A 24,311-nucleotide genomic window follows, 5' to 3' on the forward strand; every position below is an offset into this window, starting at 1 on the left:
GGCTAATACTCTTAAAGGCAGTACACCAGGGTACATGATTTTAATGAACAGTGTTTGAGAAGGCTTTTATTTGCCTTATAAATAAAAGATGCAATCTTTGTATTTGTTGTAAATCTGATCTGTTCCTATGAAAAACTGGATCTCTATAAAAAAACTGAATCAGCAGGAAGAGAAATGCAAAGGGAAGGACTCTGTCATTTACCAAATCTGCATTTACTTTTGGCACAGTGGATCCTAAGGATCTCAGAAATAGTTTTCTCTGAGGCTGACCTCACCTCACTATTTTCTACTGTTTCCTGAAGTCTGCTGCATCCTAATGATGCTACTGCTATTCATCAGCATTGAGGAGTAGGGAGAGAAGAAGATAGAAATCATGATGTGAAGCATCAAATGGCATCTGAGGTTGAATGGACTCTATTATGTAGAAATGTCTTATTAACTGTCTAAAGTGGATCAGATTTTAACTGATTGCTAAAATACAGTCTATGATGTAATAAATACAAACTTTTGCAACAAAGTTCAATATGTGCTTAGTTAACAAAGAACCCCCAAATCAGCCTAGTCACATTTATCCCCTCAACCTCGGTGTTGGTTAGCCTTGAGACAAAGCCTCCACGGAAACAAAGATACTACCTTCTTTAGGCTGTCTGTGGCTCATTACCACAATATTTCAAAGTGTCTTCATACTCTTTCAGCTTTTTCATGATTACTCTCATTCAACCAGCTATGTAGGGGTGAGTGCTCTTGAGCTGACCAATCAAACGTGATCTGGTAACTTTTATTCCTGTAGGTTGCTGTAGTCTGCATGTTGTATCCACCCCACATTAATAAGTTGAAACCCTGACTCCCCAAGAGGATGGCATTGGAAGGAGGGCACTTCCAGACGTGGTTGGGTCAAGAGAGCAGAGGCCCCATGGTTAATATTATAAAAAGGGAACAAGTTACGGTAGAGAGAGAAGATGCCATCACTAGACCAGGCAGTGAGCCCACAGCTACAGATCTGCCAGTACATTTCTCCAGGACTTGCAGCCTTCAGCACTGTGAGGGACAAATTTCCATTGCTTATAAGTCACCTAGTCTATGCAACCCAGATGGACCAAAGACACAGGGCTAGTCTGCTCTGACAAACAATTAGAAACAGAATGGTTGCCTAGTGGAGAAGAATGAAAAGGGAAGCAAGCCACAGTCAGTGTTTGGCAAGCTCCAGTCCTTGGGCTAGAGAATGATGCTTCCCTGAGGAAGTGATTATTTTTGAAGGACAAATAAGATTGGACAGGCCAAATTTACTCTTCCAAATGGCCATGGGGTTAGGCTTAAAGTCATCCCTCTTGTCAGCCCTTAAAATCTTTGAGGGTAAGTCAGATCTCTCTTCAGCCTTGTTTTTACCTTGACTAACAGTTCAAAATTCATTGTTATTCTCCATGTGGACAAAATTCAATATTTCTACCATTCTGGCATACTTTGAAGTATGTAGAGAAAGCATAGACAGCCTTGACTGAAATCAAATTATCTTTCTTTGGAGTGTTTGTGGTATTTTCATAGCTTGATGATACATTAACTCTCCGTAAGCACACTTTTGACCTCAGTGCACTTACTGCTAACTCAAAATTTCTATAAAAAAAATTTAATGTGAGTTTGTGTAAAGCCAGACTTATCTGTACTTTCTATCTTTCTAAAAGTAAGCATTTTTAGTCCCTTGTGTACAATTTGTACATTTACTCCTATTAAATTTTATTACCTTCTTGGCCCCGTTCATTTGAGTTGTCAGGGTTTTATCTATTGCTGACTTGCAGCCGGAGTATTATCTTACAAGGTTTGTGTAAAGTAAATGTCCTCTATGATTTCATGTAAATCCTGTTGTGTAAGATGAAGAAAGACAAACATTATGGCTTTGATTCCACCAAGTAGAAATGGTTATATGGGACACTGGCTGGAACAAACTGATACAATTACAAATTTTTCTAATTAGGTTGTTACCTAAATCATATCAATTTCCAAATTGGTGCTTAATTTTGAAAGTGAAATTAAATATTCTTAGGGCGATGATACTCTCCTACCTGGGTCTATCTGTCTGCGTATAACTTGATTTCATTGCTCTATCTATGTACTTTAGTTTCCAAAATGTCAGAATTTCACTTGAGGGGAAATGCACTGCCACCCCCTTCTATGGACATGTGTGGTAAGGAGGCCCCTGTAAACAAAGAGTGAAAACAAGAGACAAGTTCAAGATCTAGGCTGAGAAACAATTCATATGTTGTGAATTTTATTTTATCAAGTTATGAGATCTGTCTGCTTATTTTGACTTTAAATATTATGTTATAAATACTATATTTTATGTTTTATCTTTGAAGTTTTATTATACTGTTGTGGATTGAATTGTGTCCTTCTGAAATTCAGTTTTTGAAACCTTAGTCCCAGTACCTGAGGGTGGGACTGTTTTTGAAGATAGAGCCTTTAAAGAAACCGTTAGGTTAAGATGGAACTGTTCCCATGGACTCTAATCCCACAAGCCCGGAATCTTTGTAAAAAGAAATTTAGACACACAAAGAAACACCAGGGACAGATACAGTCAAGAAAAGACTACAGAGAAATATACCAGAAGGCGGCCATCTGCAAGAAAGACAGAGACCCCAGGGACAGGTGCACACAAAGAAAAAGCCACCAGACAATGCATCAGGAAAGTGGCCTTCTGCAAGTAAGGCAGGGCACCTTAGAAGGGAATGAGAACGTGTTGTTTAGCTAGTGAGTCTGTGAGTGCCAGCTTCTACGGGAGGCCACGGAAAACAAGGGAAATTTCAAAATTAGAATAAGGATAATTACCTGGAAGCGCCATAAACCTTTCATTTAGCCTTGACAGTGATCAAGTGGTGGGGAAGTTGATTTCAACTCTGCTTTCATCTATTCTCCCACTTGAATTGTGAAAGGCATAATTCTGGAAATTCTGTAATTATATCTGTGAGCACTTTCATGTGTATTTCTAAAGTCCACAGGGTGACCACCGTACACAAAATTTGTCAGTACTTTCTCTAGCATACTGTTCGTATTTATAAAGCATTTCCTGTCTTATTATAATCCTCGGAGCTCTTCCCCATCTTAAGCCCTTTCCTTCCCCTTTATTTATTCTCGAAGTTTGTTTTTGGCTAGAACTGCTTTTGTTGTCCTGTGGTTTTTCACAGAATATAGAATTCGTTCACTGTGTTACTGTTTGATATGTTCTTCTATTCTGCTTTTGCTTTGTTTTTCTAAAGTGGTAGTGTGTGCACTATAAACCTAATCAGATGTGATTTAGGTACTTTTTACTCTTTATTTTGTTGAGGGATCTTTTTGGGGACAAAGAGCAAAGCCCTGGTTTTAATTTCTTGCATTGCATAAACCAGGTATAATGGCTCACACGTATAATTCTAGCATTTAGGAAGTAGAGATAAGAAGATCAGGAAGATCATGGTCATCCTCAGCCAACCTGATATACCTTAGACCCTGTCTTCTCTTGGGAGTAATGCATGTATACTTGTTTCTCTTTAAACATGCTAGTTGTGGATTATTAATCTCAAATCACATATAACTTCAAACGATATACATTCTAATTCTACCACATTTATATTTTTATCAGCTCTAATAATTCTACAAACTTACTGATTTATTGGAGTCACCATCTAGTGGTGAAGACAATCTCTAATCTTATGATACCAAATAAAAGTCTCTGTACCAGGAGTGTCTATATTGCCAGTAGGAAAGGCTTCCCAGCCTAACAGTAAGACACTATTGCTGACTATGCCTCCTTACTTATATCATGGAATATGGAGAAATAGAACTCCTGCCTCAACTAGAAGTTTTACTCTTACTGATTAGCATTCATGGTATTGGAATGTACTCTGTATGCTGCTGGAGGAGAAAAATAATCAAATTATCCAGCTATAAACCCTGTGACCTACTATAGTGACCACCTGCAAAATTTTCTTATGTAATAGTGGCATATGAATAAACCTGCTACGAACATGGTTGAGCAAATGCCCTTGTTTTGTATTTTGGATATATGCCTAGGAGTGGAATAGCTGGATCTTGAGGTAGCACTATTCCTAATTTTCTGAGAAGGTGCCAGATTGATTTCCAGAGTGGTTGTACAAGTTTACATTCCCACCAGCAATGGAGGAGAGATCCCCTTTTTCCATATCCTCTCCAGCATGTGTTGTCACTTGAGTTTTTGGTCTTAGCCATTCTGATGGGTGAAAGGTGAACTCTCAGGGTCTTTGGATTTGCATTTCCCTGATGACTAAGGTCGTTGAACATTTATTAATTTAACATTTTATTTTTATTAAATACAGTTTATTTCCTTTGTATCCCACCTGTAGCACCCTCCCTCCCTCTTCTGCACCTATGCCCCTTCCCTAGTTCACTGATAGGGGAGGTCTTCCTCACCTTCCATCTGATCCTAGTCTGTCAGGTCTCATCAGGACTGGCTGCATTGTTTTCCTCTGTAAGGAATACAATGGTAAGGCTGCACCCCCCTGAGGGGGAGGTGATCAAAGAGCAGGCCAATCAGAATCTCTTTAAGTGTTTCTCTGCAATTCGATATTCCTCTGTTGCGAATTCTATTTAGTTGTGTACCCCATTTTTTAATTGGATTACTTGATTTGTTAGTGTTTAAGTTTTTGAGTTCTTTATCTATTCTGGATATTAGCCCTCTGTCAGATACAAGGTTGGTGAAGGTCCTTTCCCAATCTGGAGGGTGTCGTTTTGTTCTGATGACAGTGTCCTTTTCTTTATAGAAGCTTTTCAGTTTTATGAGGTCCAGTTTATTGATTGTTGATCTTAGAGCCTGTGCTATTGGTGTTCTGTTCAGGAATTCGTCTCCTGTGCCAATGAGTTCAAGGCTCTTCTCCACTTTTTCTTCTAAAAGGTTTAGTGTGTCTGGTTTTATGTTGAGGTCTTTGATCCACTTGAACTTTAGTTTTGTGCAAGGTGATAAATATGGATCTATTTGCATTTTTCTACATGTAGATAATCCAGTTATACATGTAGATAATCCAGCACAATTTGTTGAAGCTACTGTCTTTATTTCTGGATCGTCTATTTGATTCTGTTTATCCACCATTCTGTTTCTGTGTCAGTACGATGCAGTTTTTATTACTATTGCTCTGTAGTACAGCCTGAGATCAGGGATGGAGATACCTCCAGAAGATTTGTTGTACAGGATTGTTTTAGCAATTCTGGGTTTTTTTGTTTTTCCATATGAAGTTGAGAATTCTTCTTTCAAGGTCTGTGAAGAATTGTGTTGGTATTTTGATGGGAAGTGCATTGAATCTATAGATTGCTTTTGGCAGGATGGCCATTTTCACTGTTTAGCCTACCAATTCATCAGCATGGGAGGTCTTTCCATCTTCTGATGTCTTCTTTGATTTCTTTCTTCAGAGACTTGAAGCGTTTTTTCAAACAGGTCTTTCACTTGATTGGTCAGAGTCACACCAAGGTACTTTATTTTATTTGTGGCTACCTAATTTCTTTCTCAGTCCTCTTGTTTTTTTTTTTGTTTGTTTGTTTGTTTTGTTTTGTTTTTGTATACAAAAGAGCTACTGATTTTTTTTTTGAGTTAATTTTGTATCCAGCCACTTTGCTGAAGGTGTTTATCAGCTGCTGGAGTTCTCTGGAAATGGATACAGAAATTGTGGTACATTTACACAATGGAATACTACTAAGCAATTAAAAACAAGGAAATCATGAAATTTGCAGGCAAATGGTGGAAACTAGAAACGATCATCCTGAGTGAGATATCCCAGAAACAGAAAGACATACATTGTATATATTCATTTAAAAGTGGATATTAGTCATATAATATAGGATAAACATACTAAAATCTTACTCCTTAAGAAGCTAAACAAGGAGGAGTCTAAGGAAGTTGCTCAATCCTCAGAAAGCAAATGGGATAGGCATCAGAAGTGGGAGAAAACAGGGAATAGGACAGGAGCCACCACAGAGGGTCTCTGAAGGACTCTACCCATCGGGGTATCAAAGCAGATGATGAAACTCACACCAAACTCTGGGCAGAGTGCAGGGAATCTTATGAAAGAAGGGAGAGATAGAAAGACCTAGAGGGGACAGGAGCTCTACAAGGAGAGCTTCAGAACCAAAAAAACCTGGGCCCAGGGGACTTTGCAAAGACTAATATTCCAACCAAGGACCATGCATGGAGATAACCTAGACTACTTGCTCAGATGTAGCACATGTCAGCTCAATCTCAGGGACTGTCTCTGGCGTAAACTCAGTGGCTGACTCTTTGATTACCCCCGCTGGGGGGAGTGTAGCTATACCAGGCCACAGAGGAAGACAATGCAGCCAGTCCTGATGAGACCTGATAGGCTAAGGGTCAGAGGGAAGGTGAGGAGGACCTCCCCTATTAGTGGACTGGGAGAGGGACATGGGACGAGAAGAAGGAGGGAAGGTGGGATTGGGAAGGAATGAGGGAGGGGACTACAGCTGGAATACAAAGTGAATAAATGTAATAACCAGACTAGCTGAGAGATGCCAAAGAAATAATAATATTTTAGTCATTAATTGCAGTTTATCTGCATCACTTACTGCATTGGTGGCTGGTGCCACTTCAAAGGTATTTTGAAAAATGAATTTTGCTCTTTAAGTCTTGAAATTTCACTTTTGGCCTCTGAATTACATGCAAAAGGTAAAATTTAACACTTCCATTAAGATACATAAGTATCAGTTAGTAAGCCATGTATTTAAATATCTATTGTTGTACACCACTGTATTTGGGAAGGCTGACCTAAAACATTCAAGTATCCTTGTTTCTGATTTTATTTTTTGCTAGGCTACATTAGAGAAGAATTTTTATAAGTGTAGACTGTGAGCATGCTCCCTGCATTACAGTTTGAAAATGTCAGTACATAGGTACCTTTTAACATCAATCATCATGATCATTTTGGAATACATGGGTTTTGAAGAGAAAAAAAGTCGGAATAGCTGTATAAATCTCCATGGACTGTGTGGCACATTAAGGAAAAGAGGAGCCAAGATGTTGTGTTTCCTTTTCCTGTTATCCTTATGGCCTTTCTGCTTATGAGCTCATTTTCCTCATCTCCAGAATCCAGTCCGTAGCAAATTTGTTCTGATAGCTTGAAGGGCACAGATAGAAGCTGTTGATGTTGGAGTGGCCTCTGTGTAATGGAAATAGTTGAGATTGCCCCAGGAGTGAGTGAGAACTCTTTTCAGTGCCTCAAAATCCACTTGATTTCTTCGCCTTGATCTCTTCCTTGTGTTTGTATAGACCAGGCCAGGCCATTGCACATGGATGAAGGTCAGGAACAGACTTCTGAAGTCTGTTCTTTCCTTCCACAACTTGGGTCCCAGGGATCAAAGTCAGGGCTCCTTTACTGCTGAGCCAGCTCACCGGCCTGATACTAACCTTGTGTATCCCTGGGTCATTTATTTGGTCTGGTCTTCCCCATGTCTGGGCTAGTGAAATTTCCATTTCAGCACCTAGGCAGTAATTCTTTAGGATTATATAATCCCTAAGAAGACATTTAAGGAAGATGGACTTCAGTTATATAACTGTGTATTAAACAACCTGAATAAAGCAAGCAGATACTTAATAACGAAAATATTCAGCTATCTGTGTCAGGAACTGTGGCCATGACACAGTGCACAGCCAGTGTCTATTTTATCCTCTAGCAGGGAACAGAGGCAGAAACTTGAAGGCACGAGGTGTTAAATGGTGAAGGGTGGTGTGATCACAGAGCAGTGAGGAGAACAGCACCCAGCCTGGAGCACGTTGCTGTCAGTTCACAGCCTCCTGGGTTTCCCACTCTTACAGTGTTTGTGTTAGGGATTGCCAACAGTATTCATCCTGCAAGTTAGCTGCAGTCCTTAACTGTCTTAGCTAATGGTTTCTGGCAGGGACTTTACTTCACCTTCATTTTATCTCAGGCAGGTTAGCAAGGTGCCTTGTCAGGAATAGCAGTACTCACTTTGCTGCAGAATGCTAGGTGCCATGCTAAAGCCGTGCTGTTGTTAAAGCACCTCTCTCCTGTGAGAATGGTGGGTATGGGGAAGTGGCTAGTTTAAGGAGGTGACGGATGCAGCACAACTGCATCTGTGTGTTTGTGAATCTCTCATCTCCCCCCCCCCTTTTACTATGGTGAAATACATATATGACATTAACCATCTTTACCATTTTTATGTACAAGCCAGTGTCATAAGGTACATAAAACTGTGTAGCTGTAACCTCTACCTGCTTCCATTTCCAGAACTCTCTTTATCTTTTAAAACTGAAAGTCAACATTCATGAAAGAGCAACTCATTTCTAACCGCCCTCATCTTCTATCTACTGCTCTCTTTCTGTGAAGTTGACTTCGTATCCAACATAAAGGCAGTTCCACAGCATTTTTCTATGGTGGCTTCTGCCATTTTCCACTTTCCATTCTTCCTACAGTGCATAGGGGTTCTAGTTTCTCCATATCCGCTTTTACACTGCTGATTTTTTTTTATTTGTTTTGTTTTGCTAAGTAGCTACTCTAATGGGTGAGGTGGAGTCTAAGCATCTTGTGATTTTGATTGGCATTTTCAGAGACAGTTTTACTTTGTCCTTTCAAGTTGAATGCCTTTATTCTTTTTCTTGTCTAAGTAGTCTAGCTAGGACCTTCAGTATTTGATTTAATAGAAATGTAAAAGCTGATATCATCATCATGTTCTTGATCCTGGAGAAAACCTTGCAGTTTTTTTGACATTATTATGATGTGTGTAGTGAATGCCCACCTGGGTTTTCTAAAAATATTTTTATCATGAATGGATCTTTCAGATGGTTACATTGTTTGAAATGATTGTGCATTTCATATCCCTGTTGTTATTTTACTGTAGTCCATCCCATTGACTGATTTTGCACATTGAATTAGGGATACATACTGCTTGATCGTAACATATATCCTTTTTAAATATGCTGCTGAATTAATTTTTCTGGTGTTTTAATGAGAAGGTTTGCATCTATGTCAGGAGAATGTTGACTTGTAAGTTTCTTTGTAGGATTTTGTTATGGAAGGGGCATCAAGGCAATGCCTCTTTTATAGAAGGAGTTGCACGGGAGTGTTTCTTCCTCTTCACTTTTTTTATAATTTTTATTTTTTTATATTAATCACAGGTTATTTACTTTGTATCCCAGCCATATCCCCCTCCCTATCCCACCTTCCCTCCCTCATCTCCTCCCTGCCCCTTTCCTAGTCCACTGATAGGGGAGGTCTTCCTCCCCTTCCATCTGACCTTAGCTTATCAGGTATCTCCAGGACTGCCTGCAGTGTCCTCCTCTGTGGCCTGGCAAGGCTGCTCCTTGGGGGAGGGGGGGTCAAAGATCCAGCTATTGAGTTCATGTCAGAAATAGTCCTTGTTCCCCTTACTAGGGAACCAACTTGGATACTGAGCTACCATGGGCTACTACATCTGAGCAAGGGTTCTAGGTTATATCCATACATGGTCCTTGGTTGGAGAAACAGTCTCATAAAAGACCCCTGTGCCCTGATATATTTGGACCTTGTGGAGCTCCTGTCCTTTCAAACTAACTCCCCCTTTTATCGTATGATTCCCTGCATTCTGCCCAAGGTTTGGTTATGAGTCTCAGCATCTGCTCTGATATACTGCTAGGTCGAGTCTTTCAGAAGCCCTCTGCAGTAGGCTCCTGTCCTGTTACTTGTTTTCTCCTACTTCCAATGTCCATCCCATTTGTCTTTCTAAGTGAGGATAGATCATCTTACCCCTAGTCATATTTCTTGTTTATCTTCTTTGGGTGTACAGATTTTAGTATGTTTATAAACAACAGCTTACAGACTAGGAAAGTATCTTCACCAACCCTTTATCTGACAGAGGGCTGATATCCAGATTATATAAAGAACTAAAGAAGTTAAAAGGCAATAAATCAAGCAATGCAATTAAAAAATGGGATACAGAGCTAAACAGAGAATTTTCTGTAGAAGAATGTAGATGTTCAACGTCCTTAGCCATCAGGGAGATACAAATCAAAACAACCCTGAGTTTCACCTTACACTCTTCAGAATGACTAAGATCAAAAACTCAAGTGACAAAACATTGTGGAGAGGTTGTGGAGAAAGGAGAACCCCCCTCCATTGCTTGTGGGAATGTAAACTGGTACAACCACTTTGGAAATCAATCTGGTGCTTTCTCAGACAGTTAGGAATAGTGCTACCTCAAGATCCAGCTATATCACTCATTTTTTTAATTTTTATTTTTTTAAGAAAAATTTCAGAAAGTTTATTGTTCGTTTTTCATTGAATAGATCTGATGGTCAGTGTTTATGAAGGACCTCCTGGGAGATGTGCTTCTGGGCATGCCTGTGAGACATTGTAATGACTAGGTGACGTGGGACGATATGTAGGGACTGTGCATGGGGCCATTCTCTGGACATGGGAATCTAGACTCTCTAGGAAGAAGTAGAATGTTGCGTGAAAGTATTCACTGCTATAGCATCTTCACTGTGCATGTGATGTGATCGGCTGTTTTAAGTCCTTGCTTCCTCACCTTATCTATTGTGATAGACAGTACCTTTAACTCTGAGCTAAAATAAGCCCTTCCACTCTAAAGTTGCATTAGTCAGAGACTTTATCACAGCAACAGGAAAAGTAACTGAAAAGCAAGGACCAGTTCCCAAGGCACGCTCTTTATTACAGATTCAAATTCCTTACTGGTCATGAATCTGTTCACCTTTTCTGTTTCCTCCTGGTTTCATCTTGGTAGGATTTGCTTTTATTTTTCGAATTTGGCAGTCACGTCCCTCCCTTTATTCATTATTTTAATGACCTGAATCTCTTCCCTTTTTTCTCAGTCCATCTAGTAAAGTTTGTCAGTCACTTAAATTCTTTTGAGAACCAAAGTTTTATTTTATTGATGTTCTTTTTAGTGCATCTTTTATCTGACCTTTTTTACTACTTTCTGCAAGCTTTAGGTTGGTTGACTCCTTTGTTCTCTCTAGTTGTTTAAATTGTAAAATTATCTTTTTTTTAAAAATAGAGATTTTTTTTTAAGTGAACAATTTCCACCTTAACGTGTTATCTCCCACAAATTTTAGTATATTGCAGATTTTGTTGTTGTTTGGCTTTCATTTGTTGATACATATTTTCTGATTTCTTTATGACTTCTTCCCTGATTCGTTGGGTGATTCTTTTAGTTTATTTTTTTGTCAACTTCATACAGGTTGCAGTTATTTGGGAAAAGGGAGGGATACCGCTTGAGGAACTGCCTCCACCAGTCTGGCCTATGGGCAAGTTTGTGGGGTATTTTCTTGATTGATAATTGATGTGAGAGGTATCAGCTGACTGACGGAAGTGCCACCTCTGGAGGAGTGTTTCTGAATTGTGTAAGAAAGCAAAACTGATCAAGACATAGAAACAAGTCAGTAAGCAGCATTCCTCAGTGGTTCTGCTTCAGTTCCTGCCTCCACGTTCCTGCCTGAGTTCCTGACCTGATTTCCCTTAGGGATGGACTCTGGCATAGACGTAGAAGCCACATACACTCTCTCTTCCTCCAGTTGCATCTGGTCATTCATAGCAACAGATATTTTTGAGATTGCAATTATAATTACTGCATTTCCCCCTTTCCATTCCTTCCTTAAAAGCCTTACATGAACCCCTCCCAGCACTCCTTCTGAGTCATAGAAAAATCACATGCTCTTACCAGACTCAAACTGCCATGCTCAGAGATCCTCTCCCTTAGACTTCCGAGCTCAGGCTCTACCAGTCACATTGCCATGCCTAACCCAGTGGGAGTTTGTTGGTTTTGCTTTTAAAATGATACCTGGTTTTATTTTATTATTACCAGAAAAAAACACTATGTATGCCACACATTCTTATTTCTTTTCTGAATTTGGAAAGATTCACTGTGTTTAGGCTTCAGAAAATTTCTATAGCTAAAGTATAGTGTAATGGGGTCAGGGAACAGGAATGGGATGAACTTCCTAGAATCAAAACTGAAAGATAAAAGAAACCCTAAGTTTTCATTTTATTCTTGGTACTGAGGGAAGTCATTAGAAAAGTTGCAGAAAAGGAGTTTGTTGAAACATTTTCTTCCTCCTCATCGTCGTCGTCATCATCATCAGGTACCGAGAACTGGACCCAGGGCACTGTCCATGGTAACAAGTGCTTTACCACTGAATATTATCGCTTGCTCTGTTTATTTTTAATTATTTAGTTATTTATATTATTTATAAATTAGTTGGTTGATTTTCTTTTTTTTTTTTTAGGTAAGGTCACGCATTTTAATCCCAAAACTCACTACGTAATCTAGACTGTCTTCAAACAAATAGCAGTCTTTCTGCCTCAGCAGGCTGAGTGCTAGAATTATAGCTGTGAGGCCCCACACCCGCTGTAAGCCATATTATTTAAGCCATATTCCTGTGGTGCATGTAGGACAACTGATTGTAGAGGCAAAAGGGAAAGCAGAGAGTACACTTTGAGACATCTGAAATTCTTTGCTGGTGAGGGAACCAAGGGATGTCTGGAGGCATGGGGAGCCACACAGCCGTTTGCTGTGGCTTCCATAAGAACATACCATAGGCAGCTACAAGGGAAAGTTGTTCCCCAACTGTATTAGAGGCCGGACAGTCCACTGGCGAGTTAGGGCGAGAAGGCTTTCTCCTGGAGGCCTCTCCTGGCTTCTAGATTGCTGCCACCTGGCTGTATTCTCAGTGACCTGTGCTGTGAACACAGACATGTGGAGGAGACAGGAACTCACCCATGTCTCCCCTGGAGTCTATTACTGAGGATGTTTTCAGCACTGAAGTCTTACAATTCCTCTTGTCTGGTACTTCTACTTAAATTTGTTGCATTAGCACAGAGATCCTGGCAAGTGGTTCTCATTGCTTACAAACAACGGTGGCATGTCCACGACTGTGTATTGCTCTCACTTCTTAAAGCTCTTGAGATTTAATTTTAAGATCTGGTTAATCCAGGACAACATATGTAGCTGTTTTCTTTTACTTGTTTTCTACCTGGCTTTAAATCGGGGGGGGGGGGGGGGAAGAGGCAGTCATAAAAGATATACAGGCAAGCTTCTAGTTAGGAAGAGAAACGAGAGAAGGACTCCCCCAAAAGAAAGAATGAAACATTACAACCAGTACTACAAAAACACGAGGCATCATTAAACACTATTATGTTCAACTATACACCAACAAATTGGAAAACCTACATGAAATGAATAAATTTCTATATACTTCTTCCTAAAACTGAATAACATAATTAGCATAAAAAAACCTTGTTAAGAGTGAAGTATTTAGTCTCTTTTGTAAAACTGGTTTTTATTAGAATTTTGCCAGTTTGCTTCCTGTATTTCTTAAGCTTATTGTTAGGTGCATCTGTCTGTAACTCTTTTATGTTCTTGTTCTTTTGAGCCTTTTATTAATATATAAGATTCTCCATTGTCCCTTGTGACCTGTTTTGCTTTGAATCTGTATTGCTTAATGTTTGCGGGGCCATGCTTGCTCTATTTTGGTTGCTTTTTTTTTTTTTTTTTTTTTGCAAGAGATATCCTTTTTAATACTTTCATTTGTAACCAGTTTCCATCTTTGTATCAAAAGAAATATCTTTCTCCATTGTCTCACTAGATGCAACTAATTTGCATCTAGACAGCACATCCGGAAGTCATATTTTTAAATTTGTTCTAACATGTGTCTTTTGAACAGAGACTACATTCTATTTACACTAAAGTAATCACTGCTAAAGAGGGGATTTGGTCATTGTGCTGATTGTTTTTAGGATGCCTTACAGCTTTTTGTTTGTTTCCTGTTTTACTTTCATCATGTCTGCCTGATTATTGTAACGAAACACTTAAATCCCCTTCTCATTTATCTTCAGACAAGGTCTCATTGTGCAGCCCAGGCTGGCTTCAGATTGGTGATGTTGCCTCCACGTTCAGAGTCCCGGGCTGACAGGCAGGCACCACCATTCCTGAGTTCACGGCCTACTTTCTGCTATGTATCTTCATTTTCTTTGTGTGTACCCTATTTAACACAATAACATTATAACATTCTGATCTGAATATGTGGCAGCTTTACTTCAGTCACGTTACCCTGTATGAGTGTTCTTTTTCTTTTTTAAAATTCTGGTTTGTTTGTTTTGTGTGTGTGTTTGTTTACTAAAGAGAGAAAGAAAGGGCTTGGAGTTAGATGGGATCTTGGAGAAGATGGAGAAGAGAAAACTATGATCAGACTATATTGTATGAAAACATTTATTTTCAGTAAGTATATTTATATGTAAATACATATGTACATATATGTACACATATACACACATATGCATGCACACATACCAAAACTACCAGGCTCTACTGCTCAGCTATTGCTTCTACTATCTTTATCTTTTTATATGCTTGAAAACTTTTATTTTCTTTTTTAATTAATTCATTTTATATTAATTATAGTTTATTCTCTTTGTATCCCAGCTGTAGCCCCCTCCCTCATCCCCTCCCAACCCTACCCTCCCTCCTTCATCTCCTCCCATGTCCCTCCCCCAGTCCACTGATAGGGGAGGTCCTCCTCCCCTTCCATCTGACACTAGCCTATGAGGTATCATCAGGACTGTCTGCATTGTCTTCTTCTGTGGCCTGGTAAGGCTGCTACCCGCTCGGGGAGGTGATCAAAGAACCAGCCACTGAGACAGTCCCTGTTCCTATTACTAGGGAACCTATTTGGAGACTGAGCTGCCATGGGCTACATCTGTGCAGGGATTCTAGGTTATATCCATGTATAATCCTTGGTTGGAGTATCAGTCTCAGAAAAGACCGCTGTGCCCAAATATTTTTGGTTCTGTTGCTCTCCTTGTGGTCCTTTATTCATTTTTTTTTCCTCTTGCTTTTATTTTACTTTTAAAATTTATTTTTAATTTATATATTCACTTTACATCTCAGTTGTAGCTCCCCCCACCTTTCTTCCTGGTCCCTCCCTCTCACCCTTTTCTCCCTACTCTGCCTCTCCTTCTCCTCAGAAAAGGGGAGCCCCCCCAGCCCACCCTAGCACATCAAGTTGCATCAGAACTGAGCTCATCCTCATCCAGACAGGCCAGCCAGGGCTGTTTTTATTCTTTAACAGCTGGATTAGAAGGGTATTGCTATATGTTTGAGTTTGTCCTACCTCGAGATTCTTTGATGAGTTTGATTTCTCCCAGCGTCACATAAACCAAGCTCGTTTATGCATGCACTCAGAGATGGAGGAAGAATTGTCTTGGTCAGTGTGGTATTGCTGATGAGAGGCCATGACCAAGGCAACTCTACTAATCCTCCTACTAATCTTTTCAGATAGCGTACTCCCTGGTGACCAAGTGTTCAGATAAATGAGCCTGTGGGGGCCATTCTCATTAAAACCACTGCAGGCATCCTCAGCTACATGGAATTTCAAGGCCAAATAATAAGCAAAGGGTAGAAACTGAGTCTGAATTGAAACCTCACAAGGCAGGGGCTTGAAGGAGGATTTGAGGGAAAGACTAAGTAGAAATTTGTTAACGAGACAAGACAGGAATTTTGGCATCTATGAGGTCTTTTTTAGTAGCCTTGTCCATGGAGAAAATTCTTTTTTGAAGACTGACTTTTTGGGCTGCTGATTTTTAAAATTAAGCATGTAATATTCAGAGCCTGAGGGAGGTTTTATGGGGACAGTTAGGTATAAAGACTCATTTATTTGCATTCTGTGTGATTTCATGATCAGATGTGGAAGTTGATGCAAGAATGGCCAAGTTTCCAGTATCTCTAAGGTTACTGCTTCAGAACATACTTTTATTTGAACATTGGTAACAGTGTTCTCTATAGATGTATTTCAGAAGTTCCATAGACATATGGCTAGGCATTTAGTGGTTCTCATATGAGGTAAAATAGTTAAACATGTTCCTTACTTTTTTATTAAAGAGCCTTTTAAAAATAGTACATGCACATGTAAAAAGAAAAAAGTATTCACAAAAAGTAAAAATATCTTCCCCAACTTTTCCCTTAACCTTTTTCTCTCCTCCCCCCAAAGATATCTACTATTAAAATCTTACTTGGGGGTTGGAGAGATGGATCAATGGTTAAAAACACTTGGTGTTCCTGCAGAAGACTAGGGTTTGTTCCCAGGACCAGCAAAGCATTTTATGCTGTCTGTAATTCTAGTACCAGGGGACTTGACATCTTCTGGCCTCTGTGGGCACCAAACACGCATGGTACAAACAGTATATGTGCAAACAATGCACCCATACACATAAAAATCTTTAAAATTTTGAAAAATAAAATTTTTTCTCCTTACTTTGAGAAAAGTGTGTCCAGCCTGATATTATTGTGTAAATTACAAAAACATTATTCTCTAGTGTGGCCTTACATCTTTTTAAAAATAAAAGCTATGTCTTGTAGAGCCTGGTAAGACACTGCATTTAGCTGTTCCTCCCTCCTCTTCAAGGTGCGTAGAGTTTGTCCACTGTTTGAAAGTGGAGTTTATCAGTACTCCATAAGCTTTTATGTTATTTCCATTTTTTTTTTTTTTACTATTCTAACAATGCTGTAATGTATTCATAGCTGTGCAATTTCTAGACCAAAGAATAAGAATATAGCTTCTTAAAGAAATTCTAATGGTCTTCTGAAAAGTGTGCTATTTCCACACAAGGAGGGTATAGAACTTGGGGTTAGGGTAAAACATAAAATACAGCCCAGGAAGAAACCAGAACCAGAAATGATATAAGGGCTCAAGAAAACTCTGGCTGTGTGATTGGAATGATAAACATTTGTGGTGATAATTTTAAAAGTGGCCTTTACAGTTCAATTATCAGAGCTCTTCCTAGTAATATTTAAGAATAATATTTTAAATGCCATTGTGCTTTATTGCAACAATAAAATTGTAACTTTTTATAGCTGCTGTTGTCTTTAGTTTCATTGTAAAGATAGTGCCCATTTACTGCACATGATTTGAAAATGCAAGAGCACATAAATCAGTAAACATTTTATCTATAAAGACCCTATATATCTATAAAGATACATCTATAAAGATGTATCTGTAAATACATCAATTTTTTGTTTATGCTTTGGCTCCTACACAGTTGAAATCATATTGTATATATATTTACATGAAAATGTTCCTTTATTAATCATTTGATTGTGTCAAATTTACTTACTTTGTGTTTACATTGTCTGTTTTTCCGCCATAGGTAATAGAAATCTAACATTGTTTAGGGATGAATTCAAATACCAGCAAAGCAAAGACACAGACAAATCTTTAGAGTCTCTCCGAAGGCAAAGAAGACAAGCCATGGCTATCCCATTCATGCTACAATGCGGTGAGTGCTGAATGCCAAACAAACGGATATTCATGATTTTCTAAGTGTTCAAGTCATGGTGATAAGGAGATAAAACAGGGTAAAGCATGGTATTTGCTTCTAAGTAGTTACTGTCTAGGCAAGAGCTTAAGTACAATAGAGGGGAAGTTGGAAGTGAAACAGTAGAGGCAGAGAGTTCTTTGAACAAGCAGTGAAAAGGAGTGGAGTAAAATAATGGAGGCAAGATTTCACAACAGAGGCAGCATATGAGATAATCACTATGATGAGATTGTGAGAACAGGGATAAAGCATAGGGAAGGATGGTTGATACTAGATATCTCAACACCTTAGTTGAGATGGAGGACTAGAAACAGCTACTTTCCTATTGGTAGTGTGCAACGCTTTTTTACTTGTAATATGTAACCCTGTGTCTGGCACTAATGGGGATTCTGTAATGTAGTGACAAAATAATGATAATTTAATAACAGAATAAGGGCGAGTAAATGATGAAAGACAGAAGTATTTTCTTGGGTAAATGTCTTTATGAGCTCTTGAATTCTAGGGCAAGTTTTTACTTTGATAAATAGTGGGAGGCGTTGCAAAATGAGGAGGAAGGACAGCAGCACCGTGTCACCCAGCACTCGGTATGCTTTCCAGCCACTGCACAAAGGCTTGGAACTAAGGACAATGTGCTTTCTATCACCCCAGTCCAGTAGGTCAGACAGGCAAGTGCCAAGGGAGCACCTCCCCAAGCATCTCTTTCTCCTGGAAGCATTTCAGGGGAACTGAAGAGTCAGATGTAACTTGCCCTAAGGCAACTTCATGAAGGATGATTTGGTGCAGGGCAGAATGAAGGAAAGGTCAAACCTGTGATGGTAGAGTCTGTTGGAATAGAAGACCTTGGTGAGAGACGTAGATGCCTGAAGTGATGTGTGGCAGTGAGGTTTGATAAAAGGAACATATATGACAGGCTTAGAAAGTATGAGTGAGATAATTGATGTCAGCATGTGACAGCCTGGCAGGTGGCAATGATAATGGACAGTAATGACTGTGTATCTTTGATGTCTGCCAAGTAAATACAATCTCCAGTGGCCAAAGGCCGTATGGGATTGGGGCAGTCATCAGATATCTCTGAGGATTAATCACCTGCCTAGAAAATGAGGCTAGTGTGCTTATGGTTATTGTCATAAAAAGTTGTGAACATACGATCTAATAAGTGTCAAGTTTGCTAAGTGAGCAAGAAAGTGTTTAGCGATGTTGATTTTTATCGTCATTAGTACTGCAAAGCCATTTTATCCTTAGCTCCTCTTTATATAAATATTAGTAGAAATCTCATTTTTTACAGATGATTATACTGAAACAGAAATTAAGTCATTTTCCCATGATCCACGGGCTGTAGGAGGAGGTTTGGGGGACTTATCTGCTGTGTAAACTGCTTCTGCCTCAGAAGTGCACACACTTTACCTCTGTGTCAAGAGGGAGTCCAGGATTAAATTTAGGTTTAGCCTAAAGACAGCCGGGTGCCTTGGGCCTGAAGGCAATGGGGAATTGTAAGGGAAAACATACAAGGAAATCAGAGTGGGTTGTGGAGTGAGATCCGAGGGAAGAGTGGATAGAGGAGGATAGTGTATGAATGAGTGACCTACAGGTCCGAGCTTTCCTTCTTCTCTTCATTGTGGGGTTCAGCATGGAAAATGGAGCAGATAGGAATGGGCTGGGAACAATGGGAGTCAGGTCACTAGAATTCTTAGGAAGAAGGAGAGTGTGATCTGGCAAGGTTCCTTTGCTCAAAAGTCACAGCACCCAACTGGGAGGGAGCTGGAGCAGCAATAATGATGATTGCACATTTCTTGGCAATCTTATCACATAGCCCTTGGAAGTCTGGGGCAGATGTGCCAGCAGGCATTGGGCGTGTGGAGAAGGGGTCACTGCTTTCGGTATGTCAGAACTGATATCTTTTTTTTTTTTTCTTTTTTAATGATGGATTCACTTCTTTTGTGTTTTTACCTTGATGGTCAGATCTTTGTCTCAAATGGAGAGTCCTGCCTTCCTCTTATAATTACCAGGAGAAAGAATTTCCTGACATATGGATCTGTGCTAATGATCCCAACAACCTGGAAAACAGGTAATTTTGATCAGTTTTCTAAAAATTCTTTATCAATTTAAAATTCCTAAGGTGTACCTTATAAGGTGTACCTTAGAATATTATTTTGTGAGTGTATTTTCCCATCGATTAAAGAGACCTGCTATAACGACATACAGGTTCTAAAGTGTGCACAGCTCGATCCTGGCAGGACTCTCCTGAGTTCTTCCTTCCCATTCATGTTCACACAATTTGATCTTACCGGAGTGTTCATGAGAGGGTACATCCAGGGGCACTAAACTCTTAGAATGTGTGCTTTTTTTTTTCTTTTCTGATTTAAGTCATATATTGATTTCATTGCTTTATATGCTGGGAGGAAGAAGTTCAGACTAAACCGGAAAAAGGGCTGATTAAATATTGATGGCTGTCAGTGTTCTTACAAGCCCTTTCAGACTAATAGCCTTTCCCTGGGGAAAAAGAGTTAGTATTCCTTTTTAATAGTGGCACCTTCACCCCAGCATTGCGTTTCTGTACAATCTCTAAGTCCTTAGAGCTGATGGGTAAGTGGATCACTATTGATAATATGGAAAGTAGGGTAAAAATTCCCCTTGAAGTATTTTTACCCAGCATTGAAAACAAATCATATAGGTCTGGGAAGCTGTCCTTTACAGATTTCTTTACTTTCAATTTTCCAGTGACCCTGAACTGGCATGCTCTCGCCCTCTTCCCTGAGCAACTAGTGATGCCTCACAGAGCATTGCAGAGTCATCTTCAAGACTACATTAATTTTGTCCCTTTTACACATCCAAATAATACCATTTGCAAGGGGAGGCAAGACAAACTTAGTCGTGTTGACAGAAAACTGATGGACCTTGAAAATCTAAATAAACTCTAGAAAGTGCTTCTATTTATAGCTTCTTGAAATCCCTGAACCTTTAAACACAGTGACATAATATTGACCCTCTGTATTTCATTTCCACTGAAAAGATTACAATAAGATATGCATAAAACAGCAGCAGGAGGCTTAGCAAGATGTAAATGCATCTAGTTGAGAGTGGGTGCTTCCTGCCCTAGGAACTCAACAGTCAGTGGTGTAGATAGGATGACTCCTGGGGGGACCAGGAACTCCTCCTCTTTCCCCACTTAGTCCTTTGGTTCAGCATCATAGTCTGAGCCTGCCTTCTTGAAGAATGGGGCTTGAAATAGGCCCCAAGACTTCTGTACTCTTAAGTTTGGGTAGAACCATATAAAATATATTCATATAAACAAAACCAAAGTGGTGGTGTATTTGTGAGGACAAGAGCAGAGTCAGGAGATGAGACACGCTGTGGTCTGTACGTAGAGAGAATACAGTTGGTAGTCCAAAGCTGCTTCCTAGTTGCTGTGAAAGTCACTGCCAGTGGGTGGAATTTGGATGAATAATGGTCTATGTAAATAGAACTTGAGACAGAAACACCATGGCTTTCTCTTCCACCTTTACAAAAGCCCTGTGAACTCATCCAGAGGAGAAAGCACAGATACTCAGGGGCTTCACGGGCTTGCTGGGGAGTACCCCTTCAAGCTGAATTTGAAGGTGAGAGTCTGACACAAAACATCTTGTAACAGCCTAGGGAACCCAGTTCCACTTAAATGCACTTAATGATTGAAACCATCTTAAGGTCGGTAGTGTTCAGGGCCCGCAGCCTGGACAAGGTAAAATGGAGCCAAGCTTGTTGAGGCTTCTGAAGTCTTACTTGTTTTCTAGTTTGAGCACAGAAGGAAACTACATTTTTTTTTTGTCACAGTCTCTGAGAAAGCGATCAGCACGCTCCCATTATATTCATGATATGCATTCATCTGTATTGAATGCAGGGATCACAAGCAGGGTAAAAATGATGGCCATTATTTGACTGAACCAAAACACCCTGAATTTTGGAAAGTATGAAAACTACATAGAGGTTGTACTGCATATTAAAATTGATGTCCAAAAATCCTTGGAGGAAGACAGTTGAATTGCTTCATTTAAATAAAATGCTTAGGTTTCTCTGTTCTAAAAAACAAAAACCCAAAACTTAACGTGGCCGTGAGGTTTCTTTTCTCAAATGAAACAGAGTTTGGGTACCGTCTCACAGAGGTCTTCAAATTCCTGCTGCCAGTGGCTGGATATACAGTAGTCCTTGTGATTTGTTTATGCAGCACGTCTCTCTAAAAATAACAATAATAGCAAACACCACACGAAGGTAGGATTGAGTGTTTTTTTTCACAGCGGTGCCTGAATTTGATAGTAGTTCCTCACTTTCTCTGTTGGTAGGGGGCGAGAAAAATACATGGTCACAGCTCTAAAACACAGAGCAGGTAGTTTTCATCGGCTTCAAATTTTCCTGCCTGTTTCCAGTGGCAGGAGGCCTTCCCCATTCCTGGCCTCCTCCCTCTTTGAGCCCAACACACATATATTTTCTGACCCCCTCCTTCTCTTGTGCTGACTGGATGCAGTTCTCCCCTCCTTTCCTCTCACCATAATAGAAAACTTCTAATCCTAGAAGAAACTGAAAGGACTGACATCTGTATTTCATGCCATGCCTGGAATCAGAGCTGTACTCAGAGAGAGTTCAGCTCTTTTTTTTCTGCATCAAGTCTTGATACCAATGCAAACTAAACAAACTATTTCACTTTTTAAAAAAAGGCAGTGTGACTGATTCCGCTCCCTAGAACATAGCTATAGCATTAAAGAAAAAAAAATTTTTTTTTTTTTTTAAAGCAAAGTGGCCTCAAGCCCTCCAAAATAAAAGCTTAGTTATTTTTGCACCATGAGAATTGTTTGTGGTTGTAAAATACACAGGGCTGGGAGACAGGGTGATTGCCAAACACTAGACTGCTGAGGATAGCAGGTCATTTGGGAAAGATATGCCAGTCAGGGTTGCTCAGTTATCTAGTGAGCTATGTGCCAGCCTCCATAACCCCCAAGGCTGTCCCTGAACACTGCATGACATGTCCATTGCTCTCTCACAGGTTCCAGATAAGAGACCCTGAGCCAGAATTGTTTGTGATATTCTATTGTGATATTTCTGTACCAGATTTAGGTGGGGAAATGTTTGTCAGTATTGAGATGATCCAAAGAAAATGTTTTTAAAGACTTGATTTATGATAATAGAGTTCTGATAAGTGGGTCATTGGCAAAATAATTTGTGTTCTCCCATCCTCGTAAACACATGTGCACCCACATTTTCTATGTAGCTCTTTTCCATTGACAGCTAGACATTTAAGATTCCATATTGTCCCAAAGTCATATAATCCTGCTTTATATTCAAATTCTGTGTATATGAGAGAGAATATAACACTTCAGAGAAGCAAATCATCTTTCACAGTCAGCAAACACCTTCATACTTTCTTCGGATGCTAACCTGTTACTTGTTGATTATGAAGCTGTAATCGGAGAGAACTCCTGCCGTCTATCCCGCTGGGAACGATGAGCAGAAGATCACCCTCAAAAGATGAGAAACAGAAGCAGCTTCAAGAGTCAATCCAAAGATACCAGGACAGACTGGTGGAAATACAGTCACAGGTGAGCTGTTACTTATCTTTAAAAAACTCAGCAATGGCTCTTGAGCTGCTGATTTCTTACATGCGAATCAACCATTATGGTTTTCTTTTTTATTTCCATTTTACCAGTTCCTTTCAATTTTGCATCTGAGAATTATTCTAAAAGTAAAGGGGGTTTCTATAGAAAAACACCTGCATATGTACAGTCAAAGGCCATGTCTACACACACAGTGCATGTGGGAGACAGGACATTAGTTTCTACTCTGTAGTTGTGTATTTGTTTAAGGTCAGGCGTTCAAGGCAGGGAACCAAGTTTGCATGACTCCAAAGATTAGGCTAAACCCCTACTCACGTCTTGCACCACCAGGCTTCTTCCCGGGAAGGGGACGTATTGAGTAAAGAGTGTTTTTAGACAACCCTGGCTTGTTAATACAGAATGTCAAAGGCACTTTTGATTATTAAGAGAACTCAGAATAAACATTACCGTGAATGAATAGGTGATTATGACAACTTTAGTGAAAGACGTGGCATACAGAAAAATGTTTTTATTAGCATGTAGCAACTGTCCAGAGTGAGGGAATTCACAACAATTCTATAATACACATCATGTCCTTTGATTATTTTCACTCCTTTCTTTTTTAACTTTTTCTCCTCCCCTTGCCCTTTCCCCTTCCACATTTTTAGTGTATTTTTTGTCTTCTTTTCACTTTGATTTGTTTGCTTGAGTGTGCGTGCATTTTTTCTCTCTCTCTTTCTTTCTTTCCCTCTGTGTGTGTGTGCGCGCATTATGTGTGTAAGCATGTGCATGGCTGTGCATGTATGCACCTGTGGAGGTTAGAGGACAGCCTTGGGTGTTGCTTGTCTTCACCTTCTATCTTGTTGGAGGCAGGGTGTCTTTTGTTGTTCAAAGCTGCATTTGCCAAGCTCGCTGCCTGTGAACCTCTGGAGATCTCCAATGCTCACTTCTTATCTCCTAGGAGCCACCAGGATTATAGATGTGTGCCACTTGACATGGTCTACGTGGGTCCTAGGGATTCAACTCGAGTCCTCACACTCATGTCAAATGTGCTTTACCCACTGAGTCATGTACCCAGCTGAGATTTTTCTTAACCAAGAGTTATATCACTGCTTATAGATAGATTCAGCCCCCCAAGTTCAGTATGTTAAGCTTTCTATAGATAGTTTGCTCAAGTAGTATTTGAGAAGGCCAGCAGTAAGTGTGCAGAATGATTAACTCTATGGATGCCAGAACACAAAAAAGAGGACTCATCAGAGTGGAAAATACAGGCATAGGATTCAATCCAACATTACGTCAGTTTTGGTTTCTTATGATCTCTTCTTACCTTCCCGCTTTGCTAGGAATCTGCTGTGCAAGTCAGACACCACCTGAGGTGGTCACAGGACTGCTTCTCCCCCCTTTACCCTAGCGTCTTGCAATCTTG

At 39.8% G+C, this 24,311-nt stretch overlaps 1 protein-coding gene across 1 annotated transcript in view; it reads left to right on the forward strand.

The window, feature by feature from the left end:
* Positions 1-24,311, forward strand: part of Morc1 (MORC family CW-type zinc finger 1) — a 169,052-nt gene that overhangs the window by 80,900 nt on the left and 63,841 nt on the right. Inside the window, exons 15-17 of the mRNA XM_055593130.1 lie at positions 17,160-17,288; positions 19,287-19,392; positions 22,753-22,891. Coding sequence (XP_055449105.1) covers positions 17,160-17,288; positions 19,287-19,392; positions 22,753-22,891 — 374 coding nt within the window. The remainder of the gene's footprint in view (positions 1-17,159; positions 17,289-19,286; positions 19,393-22,752; positions 22,892-24,311) is intronic.

Source organism: Psammomys obesus, unplaced genomic scaffold (genome assembly GCF_907164565.1).
Source record: "Psammomys obesus unplaced genomic scaffold, mPsaObe1.curated_primary_1811, whole genome shotgun sequence".
NCBI classification, from domain to species: domain Eukaryota; kingdom Metazoa; phylum Chordata; class Mammalia; order Rodentia; family Muridae; genus Psammomys; species Psammomys obesus.